The sequence below is a fragment of the Stegodyphus dumicola genome, chromosome 3 (genome assembly GCF_044657685.1).
Source record: "Stegodyphus dumicola isolate Sdum_Otavi_A_Nest chromosome 3, ASM4465768v1".
In the NCBI taxonomy this organism is placed as follows: Eukaryota; Metazoa; Arthropoda; class Arachnida; order Araneae; family Eresidae; genus Stegodyphus; species Stegodyphus dumicola.
The window spans coordinates 219,095,295-219,109,732 of NC_140770.1; the positions used below are offsets into that span (position 1 = coordinate 219,095,295).

A 14,438-nucleotide genomic window follows, 5' to 3' on the forward strand; every position below is an offset into this window, starting at 1 on the left:
TCATTTACCCTTGAAGATTGCCATGACTTAGGTATTTGATCCTGGGCCTGCTTAGTGGCAGTTGAATGCCATACCGATAACAAAAAAGATCTCTCTTGCGGCAGATTCTGGTAAGCGAACTGTTTTGTAGTGAGAGCGTTTCTGTGATTGGTTATCAAGATCGCTAAATTGCTATAAAAATTAATTCCTTAGATAATACAACATAATTCCTTAAGTATATAGAACATAAAATCGCATTTTTGAAATGAGCTGTTCCAAATGCAAAATCCAAATGAAAGAAAAATTACTTAGTATTTGAACGTGAGCTAAAGCTACGGGGATATTTGCGTATTAATTTCACAAAGAAAATACTTGATTATTAAGGCATAACTTCACGTTTGCTTGGATACGAGGTTTGTAAATAGTATTTTTCTCAGGTGGCAATACCTTTTCTTTTGGCAGAACACGAAGTCTTTAGATAACGGTAAAATGTTCTTATTTAGTGGTTTCTTTGGAGATGTATAAAAACGTCTAGAATGTATATATTATTACATAGAAGATGTGGCAAAGCAGAATTAACTTGTATAGCTTATCAATAAGAAAGAAGTTTAATATTGTTGCGTGCGTACGGGTTCGTTATGAAATGAATGCACAAGTCCGATGCAAAATGAACAAAAATTTATTATTATCACAACAAAAATGCTTAAATCTTCTCAAATTATCATGCAGTATTACGATACCTCACAGTAGTTATCTTTTAACTACTCAAATGTCCAATAGAACGTAATTCAAAACAGCTAAAGAACGCTAATCCGCGAATTCGCTATAATCGACAAGAGCAGTTTTCTAAACAACAACAAACTAAGCAACTACTACAAACTGAGATGTTTTCCTCCTTTTATAAGATTTTAAAATCACGCGCTAGAATTTTCCAGTACTTTCTCGAAATCAAAAAGAGATATTTATTTATTTAATGCACGCGCTCTTGTATTTTCAATTTTCCGGCTTAGCTTTCTTTTAATATTCGTCACGTGCTGAACTACGCGAGAAATAAAACCATTTAATTTATAATTGAACTAACATTAGCTTTTTAAATACCAAATTCGTAACAATATTTTCAACTGAAATATTTTAATGGATTCCCATCATGAAATATTTTCGAGTCGATTTGGCTCTTAATGACTCAAGGAAAATGAAAGAACTTCCTTTTCTGGAAACAATAATTACTTTTTTCTCAATTGTAACTGAATAACTAATTCAAAAATGTTCTTTTCGTTATCACTTCTATTTCTTCTGACTCGTTCAGTTGTATAAATACATAATTTTATTAGTTTAGAGCGCATAAAATGTGCAGTGCGTTTGATATCATTATAAACATACTTGAAAAAGGAACGTTGTTAAAAATTATATATTTATGTTAAGAAGTATCTCTAATTTTTCTGGGATTCAAAGTCAAACTATTCTTAAAAATGGTATTTTGCTCCTTACTGTACCAGAATATTTTCGCATTAGAGCATTATCATCAGCCTTATACAAAAGAATGTGTAATAACCGTTAAGCTCAAATAAATAACTGAGGTTCAGTTTTTCATGTCGGAAATGAAAATGGACACAGATGTCAAAAATTATAAAAAGAGAAGAAATTCTTTTATTGAATATTAGCATTTTATTTGCTATTCCTGATGGAAAGGAAAAAAAGTTCTTCGAAGACGAGTGTTATATATTTCTGTCAAGAAATAATTATTTAAGTAGTTTATTTAGACTGGAAAAAGGACTGAAAGAAGAGATAAATATTTCTGTGAAAAGAACGATACTCATATTTTTAAATATCTGTTAAATATTGCGGTGTATTATTCTTGCATTTGCTGTATCTATTACATATTTAGTTTAATTATTGTAAATGTTATCTATAATGCATATCTTTCTCTTTTCTCTTTTAGAAACTGCCGTTCAAGAAGATTCTATCAGGTAAGATTTTTGATGCTCCTATTTAATTTACCAGCGCTTAAACGTAACCAATAAATCAAGCATTAAATCGATAATATTTTTGCATTTATAAATTGAATTGAAATTTCAATGAAAAATGAAAATTTCGAAGCAATTTTGAAAATGTTTTCCCGAATTATGCTTTATTTCTGTAATTTTAATTTTTTATTTGAATTTGCTAAGATTCATATTTCGATTTTATTCAATTCACTCACTAAAATAAGTATAAATTGTGATGCTTTATTAAAGAAATTTTTCATTAGCATCTAAAAATTAATAATGAGTTATATTATTTATCTTAAAAGTAGCAGAAGGATGAAGCAAAAAATTACATTAAAGTAGCCAGATTAGCGTTAAATTATTAGCAACAAGAATTGTAACATATTATTCAGAACGAATTATTGTAATAATTAGTAGCATTAATGGAAAACAAATTTCTTAGAAAATAAATACTAAAATTGATTGCTGATTAACTGTAAACCTTAATTATCAAGGAATGCCATTAAATTAATAGTTAAATTAATTATATAAAAACTGCAGACAAAAGCAATCTACTGCTTCATTTGTGTTTTTGTTACATCATTTTTGATTTAACTAAAATTTTTTGTTCAACTAATAAAAATATGAACTTGAAATACATAATTAATGAAATGCTGACATGAATGTGTAGTACAGCATAAGAAAGGCCTTTCTAGCTTTAATCCTCCGATGGACCAAACTAACAGGAAAATTTCTATTAGCTTCGACATAAAATGGACCTATCAACAAGAGGGAACCGAACTTCTAGAGTTTTAAAGCGAGTATCGAGTCCAAATCTGAGTATTCGGATTCGAAAGAAATGTCGTACGTACTAAACGTACTAAATGTACTAAACGTACGAGTTACCAATTAAATTTTAGGCATCTCTGTAATAGTATATCAGAAAGCAACTCAAAGTGTTAAAACCTAATTCATTGAAACGATGATCTCATAGTTTTTATACTACATTTCTAAACCCTAAAACGAAAATTTAAAGTTTTTGAAGGAAGCAAAAAATCTTATAATGAATGTAAGCAAAAGAAATGTTGCTTACCTTCTGTCGGATTTTATTGTATTCGAGGTATTTAAATACTCTTACATTTTAAGGACATGAAAAATAATTTAAGCATTCCCGTTTACTAAAGGAAAAAACAGGGAATATCATTTAATACATAAAAATTTAAAAATAAATAACAAATCTGTAAGGAATGATATCCTTAAAATTAATTAAAAGCATAATAAACAGACTACTTGCATAATAAAAGAAAAAAAAATTGAACATTAGCTGATCTAGAGTTTGAATATAATAAGTTGGGGGGGGGAGATACATAGATGAGCCTTTACTTTACAATTATTCCAAATAAATGCACTTATGCTCTAGCTGACATTTTAACCTACCGGTCATTGCAGTACAAAATTTAATTAATGTCTTTGCAAAGTTTTCCATGCTGCAGAAATCAATATATTGTTTCTTTGTAAAGTGCAAAATTTCTCTTATACAGACCTGATAAAAATGCCCCGACCATTTTCTTGTGGATACAAATCCGGACTGAAGGAAAAATCATTCAACTATTTCAATGCCAGTCTTTTCACACCACGACTTTGTTGAATGAGTTCTGTGTATACATTATTCTGTTGGAAAATCCATTCACTAGATGTAATGATGCGTGCATTTGGGAATAGATTTTCTCCTAGCCTGTATAAATATATCCGCGCATTCATTTCATCACCAATCAGTGCAGTAGATATTTTTCCATCTGGTTCAAACGTCGTGCACAACGTTACAGAATTACTCGTAAACCCGGGTTCTAGAAGTATTGAATTCCATTGCGAAGGGCATATTAGTTATTCATAAAACTACCCGTTCCTGTAGAATTAAATTTCTTTCCATCTGCAAATTACAACATCTTTCTATTTTCTCTGAAAGAAATGTCCACATTTTGTATTATAATGTAGTATATTGTATGTTTACTAGGCAGATAGGAAGATTCAATTGTATTGATAATAAATCTGAATTTCCATTAACAATTTAATCGTGCCTTATGCATGAATGAATACATTCATAAAGACTGTACTAAAATTAGTAAAAATGATTTCCTAAATTATTTTGTATAACTTTGAATATAAGACAGTCTCTCACATCGGAACTCTCACATCACTAAGCTTGAAATTATCTTATATATTGCGTATGCGCAATAGTTGACATAGACACATAGATGGAGGAAATGATGTAGCTTTCCTCATTCGTCCTCCTGGTGTCCAGATGCGGAAACGTGCGATTTTAGATTACAGGATTACAGTGTAAAATGGTCATTCAGAATTGCTGACAGTATTCAAAGACTGAGCCGTATAGTAAGGCGGTTTCATCCGCCGATAAGGTTTTCGCTTGTCTCCAGTTGGTTATGGATAATGGAGCCATAACATTCAAAAATTTTAAGCCATTTTCTGTGCTAATTACGGAAAATAGACTCTTCAGTGGCGATAAAATTCATTCTGCGGGACATAATTACGATTACAATTTTGAAGTTAAAATCGTATATAGCAGAGCCATTCCAAACTCGACTGGCAATGATATTTGGTAAGTGTTGCCGCAGCTTGAAATATAAAGTCTTTAATTTATATTCCACATGCATTTGCAAAATGGCCACTTCTTAGAATATTTTCATTTGGCAGATATCATGATCTCTAAAATTAAATCAGTCTATCAGTGCTTAACAAAGTGATCGATTAAAAAGTAAAAAATGCAATTATTAATAATTTTAGTTTTTTTATTTTTATTTTTAATGATGCTATACATTTAGTTGATATATTTTAAAAGTTCATGATATATACCAGTGGTGCGCAAACGTTTTTTGACTGCGACCCCTTTTGTAGAGAGAACATTTTGGGCGACCCCCTAGAGATAATGTTCACAAATACGATGTATATTTCGCGCATTTCTTTTGTTTCATCGAATAAAAATATCATCATATCTGACTCATATTAATTTTATTTAGAATTTTAAGAAAATACACAAAAATCAGTAAATTGCCCTTTAATGAGATGTATGTGGCTGCAAGTTTCTAATTATCTCATCCATGTTTGGATGTATGTTGCTAATTGCAATTCGCATATCATCTTCAGGGTTTAAACGCGAGCGGTATTTAGTTTCTATTGAAACTAGTTTGCTAAATCCAGTTTCACATAAATACGTTGATGAAAATTGTATTAACACTCTGATGGCATTCTTGTATGAAACGGGATATTTCTTTTCAACGGATAGCCAAAATTTTTGGCAAGGCTGAGTCTTAAAATGATTTCGAACAGTATAATCACTAATTAGATCTATCAATTGCTCTTTCTCACTAATTTGAAGAGTTGAACTGCATATGTCAAAGGAAAATGGACCACGAGTCCAACCAAGATCGTTTTCAGGAAAATCCTCGAATCTTCTCGAAAAATGTTCCTTTAACTTTTCAATGTGATTGGAAATGATGTTTTTAAATGTAAATATATCTATATTATTTTCCTTGATAAAATCGTTAAAGCAAGGGAACATGTCGGTGTTGTTTTTATTCAGTTCATTTTGCCAGAGACTAAGCTTATTCTTAAAAACTTGAATTTTACTGGCTGAAGTTATGATAGTTGAATTCTCACCCTGCAAGCTCAAATTTAAGTCGTTAAGTTTTTCGAAAATATCAACTAAATAGCTCAGCTTCCCTAGCCAAACTTCATTGATATAATAACTTGTCAATCTATGTTTCTTTTCGATTAAAAACATGTACACTTCATTTCTCAAATCAAATATCCGTCGTAGTATTTTCCCACGTGAAAGCCATCTGACTTCGGTGTGTAACAGTAATCTCTCATACGTTGAGCCCATCTCATTGCAAAGTATTGAAAAGAGACGGCTGTTGTGACTGTTGCATTTAATGTAGTTAATTGAACTAACAGCGTCTTGTAATATGTTGTGCAACTCTTCATCCATATCTTTTGCAACAAGAGCTTGCCGATCAATCATACAGTGATTAAATACCATATGAGGCGCCACCTTCTGAATTAAGCCTCTGAGCCCTTTATTCGAACCTGTTAATGCTGCAGCACCATCAGTACAAACCGCAACACAGTTTCCCCAGGTAAGGGACTTTGTTTCAAAATATTCATTTATTACTTCGAATATTTTTTCTCCAGTGGTTTTTCCTTCCAAACTTTTGCAACATAAAAACGTTTCTGTTATATCTTCATTAAAAATAAACCTAACGTAAATAATTAGTTGTGACATTTTAGTAATATCGGTAGTCTCGTCCAGTTGTAAAGCAAATACAGATGAATTTTGTATGCGTTTTATGACTTCTGACTCGATATTTCGTGACATTTCGGAAATCCGCCGAGATACGGTATCTCTTGATAATGGTATTGTTTTTAGTTCATTTACATATTTATCACCATGCATAATTGATGTCATCTTAGTTGCTGCAGGAAGGATAAGGGATTCTCCAATTGTATGTTTATTTAATTACGGTAAAGCACACTAGGGCTATCTGCCTAAGAGGAGGGATGCCTTCGTGGAGGACTTTCTAAGGGAAACTGGCTCGTATACACGTTACACATGGGGAAAACCACGAAAACGCCCATGCAGCCAGCCCGTTCGCGGGATTCGAACCTCGGACCGAACTACCAGTGTTTAGCGACTTTACCGCTCGGCCGCTGGTGGGCCTCCAATTGTATGGGGTTTCATTGTTTTTCCTATTAGATAAGAAACTTCTAAAGAAGCTCGTAATGCTTTCTGAGGTATTTTTGTAAATTTCCTTAAATGTGCACTTTGAATTTTCAGATTTTCAGCTCCTCTTTGAAAAAAACCGGCATGTTTATTATTTTGAAGTTCTTTATGTTTAGTTTCCAGGTGCCTTTTTAATTTAGATGGTTTCATGCTCTCATTTGCTAATTTTTCGTTTCAAATGACACATATCGGGCGTTCTTCATCATCAACAACACAAAATGTAAAACCATACTTAATAAATTCCTCATTGTATTTTCTTATTTTTTTAGATCGGGCATTTAGTTCAGTATTTTGCGACTCCTCATCAGTATTTGTTCGTTTGTTAGCTGAAGATGTACCTGGTGTACGTATTACCCATTTATCCATTATGAAGATAGGGGTTAAATTATTTAAACTAAAACAAATAATATATAAAATTTTATCATTTTTTTTTCGAGAAATTCAATAAAATTAACAGAGATCTTTCTCTAATGATAGTACATACCTGATAACAAAGTGTAGCAAATCCCGATAAAAATATAAAAAATCATAATTACACAACGTCACATGATAAAACTCGAGGATAAACGAAAACAATTGCAGGCCAACTGCTACATGCTACAACTTCATGCGAACACTTCACGTCGTTACTCTGACTATCAGATAGACCGCGTACCTCGCCATCTGATTGGCTGATCACGGAAGCGAATTTTTCCCGTTTCCATGCGGTTAACTTCTAGTCAAATAGGCGCTTTTCAGTAAAACTGTACCGCGAAGAGGGCGCTATCTACCGGAGTGAAAAACTTGCGTCTTCACACTTTAGATAATTTACGCATTACTTTCAAAGAAAGAACAAACAGCATGAAATTGCAATTAAACAGTGAGTGACGGCGCTTCACTCTTTATATGTACACTGTATGGTATGCAGCATGCAGGCATAATGTATTTCATAAAAATTTGACGACTCCCAAAATACTTCTGGCGCACCCCACAGGGGTCGCGACCCCTAGTTTGCGCACCACTGATATATACAAACGGATATTTTTATGAAAATTTTCAGAAATATTGTACATAGATAGATTATTAGCAGCATAAAATAATACCTGTAATGCACCATAAAACGCATGGATACAGTTCTCCATACTGTACAATACAGAAATATATGCACTTCTACAATTCATAGAACCAAGTATTTTTTAGATCCAATGCATTGCATCTGTGGGTGAGATAGTTCGGTTCCATAAGATTGGAGCAATGTTAGTATTTTAATGATTTTATGACTTTATGGCGGACCACACAGATATGAGATAATCGTTTGTGCGGTCCCCGGAAGTCACTGTTTCCAAGCTTTTATGCTGTGTCACACGATATAGTCTGACATCGCAGACGCAATAATTCGTTCCAGCCGACAGTACAAGAACCATATCCTCAGGACAGGGTCAAGAGATTTTAGCGTTCTACACTGTGTAAGTCGTCAAAGCCTCTCGATTTCAGGAGGGCTGACTAGCCAATGATATAGTTTTTCCTCTGTATTCGTTCCAGATATAACGAATCAGAGAATGTAAAATACTACTGAAAAATTAAGTTTCAGAAAAATTCAGTCTGCAGATTTTTTTTTTTTTTTTTTTCTATCAGAACAACACTCCAGAATGCTCTTGAACTCTCGACTAGAGAGACATTGTTAACTGGTTCCTCACGTCACGAGAACTGTACTTCACTGCAATAATTGTTATAGTTATTCATGAATTATATATATATATATATATATAATGATATTTTTAAATTAATTGATTAAATTAAATTCTAAACATATTGCTTAAGAATGTGTTGGCGATTCTCTACCTGAATTGCATTCCTGTTCCTAAATTTTAGCGAAATCTTTTGTTTATTTTAAATTATATTAACCTGTTGGCGCCCGCCAAATCGCCAAACTCATAAATCTGTCATATTACATTCAAGTCCTTAAGAACACTCCTGATGAGAAGATAGCGTCACCTCGTGATTTCAATTAATATCGCTGATTGGATGAGCACCATGGGGACGCACAAATATCTATAAATACGGCTTCTGCCTCAAGGTACAGGAGGAACGCTTATAAGCTGGATGCTGAAATAAACGTATCACTTTATATTCCGAAATTTGTCTCATTCCTGCTGCCCGGCTGCACAACACAAATAATACAAATAATGTATGAGATTCTACATTTCATATATAAATATGTAAAGAGCTTCTCATAATTCGAATAAATATGTTTAGAGTTCAAAAAATGAAGAAAGTATTACGCAACTTTACAAATGTACTTATCATGGATTCAGAAACGCTACTTACCGCCGGTTTGCGGTTTGCCTTATGCGAATATTTCTCACTGAGTAGCGCTTGAAGGGTGTTAGACGAAAAGAAACTGTTGTGACTTGCTTTCGTCAACATTGGTTTGAAGACAGAGCAATCCTAATTTCCCTTTCCCTCATACATATATTTCATTTCTGAAAGATTAGTATGAAGATATGTCGGAAAAAAAGTCACGGCTAGTTAGATGTTAAGTTTAGACAAAAGTTGGTGCTCTTCCTTTCTTTGTCTACTGCAAGCTGAAATTCTGATTAACGCGTGCCTTTAAAAAGTAAGAACCAATTTAGCCAGTTGACCGTATTCATTCCTTACCATATCTGCATGAACTTTGACACGTTAAATGAAAATATTCTGATGAAAGGTATTCGAAGGGCAGTTAACATTGCTTACACCATTAGCGATTTATGTATCTTGCTCAAGAGAACGCGAAGGGTTGAGAGGCAGCTTGAGAAAATTGTAAGTCTCAAATTATTGTTTATTCCTTTCATCCACTTCTCATGCCAATAAATCCAGTCTGACAGGTAGATGATAAGAGTTTGATTTGGTGAACTTCAGACTAATTCTTATGTTTAAGTCTATAACTGGATGCCTCATTACTGAGGAACTCTTAGTTATATATTTACCTGCGTCAAATAAATAACTTAAATGGTGGATGCTTGATTTAGATGCAGAATCATCGTATATTGGAGGGAGATGTCCTCAAATATACAGAATGGATTATTAGAGATTGTTCAGTCCTTTGTTAATACTATAATTAATAAAACATATTTCTAATAACATATAAAACCTCATTGAGAACAATATATGTTTCTATATAGACTGCATAACGGATGCTATGTATTGATGATTATTAATACATATTATTATGTATAGAATAATATTATTATGTATACATATTATGTATGTATGTATGTATGTATTAATGATTAAGGCACAATAACATGCCAAACAAATACTATTTCAGAAGTCAAACAAAAAAAATCAGCGTTATATTTTAAAATTTTCACAGAAAATGTTCTATGAAAATTTGAAAATATAACGCTGATTTTTGTTGTTTGAATTAGTATGTATTAATGTTAAAAATGTTAATGTAATAAAGTAGCAAATCAGCATAATTAAAAGTTCGATATATAAGTACATTTTAGAAAAATAAATTTAGAAAACTGCTTTATTAATAAATGCTTTCCTACTTTTAAATCGGTGAATTTGTAAGCAATTATGGTATGACAAGTAAATTAACGTCATCTTGATGTCATCTTGAAGATATCGCTTTGTAAACTAGTTACTTAAGAACAACTATTAATGTTAAGATTTTATATTTCTCGCATTTGAAAAACTTAGGTTTCTGAATAACAAATGCAAGGTAAAGGAAAGTGACATGTTAAAACCTGCCTAAAATAACGTAATGTCCAAACAATTTAGGAAAATTATACTAATGACATTTAGAAAGGCAAAGAGTGAGATTTTATTCATTTTTCTCTTAACTCTGTTACTGGCCATTTCGATATAATTTTTAAATATTTGATGCTTTTCATCTACTAATAGTATTGCTAGCCATTTCAGTTTCCCTGATCTGAAGTTTTTTAAAAATGTATACCTGATTTTATACTATTCTAAAATAAGAGATTGAGATACATTTCTTTGCTCTATATCGATACGAATACTAATATAAAGAAGTAAATTATAACTGATATGTTATATATGAAGTTACATTCTATTACAATCAGGTTAAGCTCCCCAAAACATATGCATGTTTACTCTCAATAGGATATCATCGTTGTACGTCAGTCGCTTCTGCAGCATCATCATTATTATAGGTAGTCTGATTACCGTTAACCTTGGGCACTACTAAAATTATGTGAGGGTCTTTGATACAAATGTACAGAGTGAGTATGCATTACCGAATGCAGGTGTCACGTAAACTGTGCTTCCGAATCATTGGTGGTGCGTGGTTACCGTTTAATTCCCAGTACGCCATCGAATGTGATGCTTGACTTGAGTTAGCTCGATAGGTAGATGAGAACACGCATGCCCTTATGGCTATCAATTAGTGACAGACACACGCACAACACTTGTATTGTATTAGCCAAAACGGTATAGTTGAGCACATGAACGATACGTGAATCTACCTAGAATCAGGATTGGCTGAGAGGGGTGCAAATATGCCCGTCATCAAATTTCTAATTTCGGTTTCTAGTGGGAATAAACCCAAACTCGAAACCTGTGGATAGAATAATTGCCTATGTAACAATTTTATTTTCTTATATAGGAGAAAGTTATAGTTTCTTTATTTATATACACAAAAATTGTTTAACTTCTTTAAAAAGTCTAATTGTGCAGTGAATTTACTCTTTATGTTCTATAATTTAAAAATAACATCAAAATTAATAGGGAAAAATGCAAACGAACTAACATATTTTTCATTATTGTAGTAAATAATTATACAGTAGATCTTGAAAACATAAAAATATGAGCATAGGAAAATGCAAAAATTACTTTGTTTACAAAATTATATACCCAGTAACCATATCTTCTATAATATTGCCCTAAGTTCTCATAAATCCATTGATTTCCATAGGAAAATGAAATCAGTTGAGAGTTTTAAAACGATTTATTTTAAATAAAGTATCGTCGGGAATATTAATTCAGAGTGAAAATTAATTGTCTTTTCCATAGTTCTTAATTAGCATTAACTTTGCTTAATTCTCATTATTAAATTTTTGTCGCATGCAATAATACATTTAATACAAAAATGCAGGAATTTCAAAAGCCTTATGATTTTCGTATACAAATATGCATTGTAATTAATGACGCAAGTAACTAAAAAAACTCAAAACGAGAAGTTATTTCTTTCTTTGATGTACTCAAATTACTATAGTATTTTTAATTCTCCTGTCCTGAAGTTATGGAATTCATCTTTCAATGCTGATGGATAAATTTCTTCTTACTTGTATATAAGTTATCGTCTTCCATACACATATTAGAAGTGTTTTATCTATGTGATGCACACTGATAGCGTGGCTAAAGCAGTGGATGTATAATGGAAAAGAATTAAGTAATTTTTCATTTAAAACTTAAGTAAGTACGAATATAATAACGCAAAAATATTGTAAATGAATGAAACCTATGCGGAATTCCACAGAATATAAACTGTAATAAAGAAAGGCTGATCTCATATTTCCCTTGTTAAAAAATACGATTTCTTAATTTTAAGAATTTCTTCTTTTCCGTTCTGTCTGCTTCTAAGACAATACCTTTAACATACAAACAAAATCCATTTTAAGCACTTTAGAAGCGTTATAGTTTACTTGTTTCCAATAATTAGTTTTACTTATTTCCAATTTTACATTGCTTGCAAAATTCGAAAAGAAAGGATTTCATGAACTACAATGAAAAATTTTAAAACATTTTGTTGAAGGTGAGAATTGACATGCATGATATTCTGCCCATTTTAAAATGTAGTGCATGTAGCTATAAATGTAGTATTTATTATAAAAACAAACATAAAATTTAATAAAAATTAGGTTTAAATTAATTTTAAAAGCGTAATAAAGTGTATATACATAATAAAGATTAAAACATTTAGCACAAACATTAAAATGAGAAGTCAAATTTTATAGTATTTTTTAGTTTGTAAAACGGATTAAAATTTGAAATTAGAACATATAAAATGCTTAGTAGCAAATAACGGATATGGAGCGTGGGATAGGATTCAGAGAAACTGATTTCTTTGGTAATAATAAATATTTGAGCTAATTAGGCTTCAATAAAAGTTTTATACTTAGATTAGACGTTCGAATAAAAATTTTAAGATTTAAAGGAATACCATCCGGGTCTAGCACTCTATTACGTTGAGGCTCATTATTAATTAATTTGAGATATATGTCTAAAATATAATTAATTCATTATTTATATAAATATAGAATTAAATATAGGAAGCAAGCTATGTAAAATTATGATAATTTTATTTGTGTTTCTTACTATTAGGGATTTTTGAATTTTTTACTATATTAATTACATATACCGATTTACATTACTTATGCTTTGAATACAGTTTCTCTGATTCTTTGAAAGAAATCTCCAAATCAGCTACAATAGCAGGTATCCATTATTTTATGCCTATGCAATTAAGCCAAAAAAAGTAGGGGTGAACAACAACTTCCGATTAATCGAGTCAGTACCGGGTACAATTTACTTAACACTCCAGAAAGTGCTTAAGTTTCTTTTCGTGTATATGCATGATAATTTTTCTGTCAGGACGCCTGTTTTCTTATAATTTGGAGGATTCTTCTGTCTGTTTGTACTACCTGTTTTTCTTTTCTGAAACCACTTGCTTTCGCGTACTCTGAAATAAAAAGAAATATCAACATCCATTAAATTTGTAAATTTGGAAATATGTTCAAAACTTATTTTAGCAATTTTCGTAAAGTAATTTAATAATATATATATAGGGTATACAGGGTGATTCTTAATTTTTTTTACAAATTAACAGGGGTAATAGCACTCATCCAGATGAGCAATAATTACCATAGAACATAGGGTCGCATTCCATTCTGAGAGACAGAAAAGAGGAATATTAGAATTCCAATCTGAACTTACAACAGTGTTGAGAGAGCAAATGAACGAGACCAAAAGTTGAGCAATCAGTTTAATGAAAAACTCACAGAGAGTGCACAAAATGGATAAAACCGAAAAGTTGGCGTTCGAGTGTTAATTTGAGCTCATACTTTGATGGCAAACACTCAGATGCCCATCTTTGATTCGCAAGGTCTCAGCCTCGCAAACGATTGCAGCGAGTTAATTGTCTAATCAAGGGCTGAATATTTTCAATTAACTCCAACTTCTGCTGTATGCAGAGATTAGAATGAAAAGTTCATGCTGAGTTTCGGCTGTCAGAACTTCGTATCCCATAGATTTGGTTTATTATGGTAAAGCACTCGAGGGCTATCTGCCTTAAGGGAGGGATCCCTTCGTGGAGGACTTTTTAAGGGAAACTGGCTCGTATACACGTTACACATTGCCATATCCGATAGAAGGGTGCTTCAAGTAGAATGAGCGCAGTAAGTCCAGGAGGAAAGGATAGAAGATGGCGAAGGGGAAAAAACTGCTACCTTGATAGTATCAAAGCTACCTTGAGTTGGAGTTAGTTGATAATATTCAGCCCTTGATCAGATAATTGTTGCAATCGTTTGCGAGGTTGAGACCTTGCGAACCAAAGGTGTGCATTTGAGTTTTTGCCATCAAAGTCTGAACTTGAATTAATACTTGAACGCCAAGTTTTTCGCTTTATCCTTTTTTGTGCACTCTCTGTGAGTTTTTCACTAAATATATTACATAACTTTTGGACTTGTTCATTCGCTTTCGCAACACGG

At 32.0% G+C, this 14,438-nt stretch overlaps 1 protein-coding gene and 1 long non-coding RNA gene across 4 annotated transcripts in view; one reads left to right on the forward strand and one right to left on the reverse strand.

Annotated features, from left to right (window-relative positions):
• Nucleotides 1-7,356, reverse strand: part of LOC146998272 (uncharacterized) — an 80,112-nt gene extending 72,756 nt beyond the window's left edge. The window contains exon 1 of the long non-coding RNA XR_015040411.1: nt 7,226-7,356. This is a non-coding gene — a long non-coding RNA (uncharacterized LOC146998272). The remainder of the gene's footprint in view (nt 1-7,225) is intronic.
• The window catches only part of LOC118185156 (protein turtle-like), a 657,136-nt gene that overhangs the window by 544,898 nt on the left and 97,800 nt on the right, over nt 1-14,438 (forward strand). For all 3 annotated transcript variants that reach the window (XM_085813856.1, XM_085813857.1, XM_085813858.1), the window contains exon 10: nt 1,919-1,946. In XM_085813856.1, the coding sequence (XP_085669982.1) occupies nt 1,919-1,946 (28 nt within the window). The remainder of the gene's footprint in view (nt 1-1,918; nt 1,947-14,438) is intronic.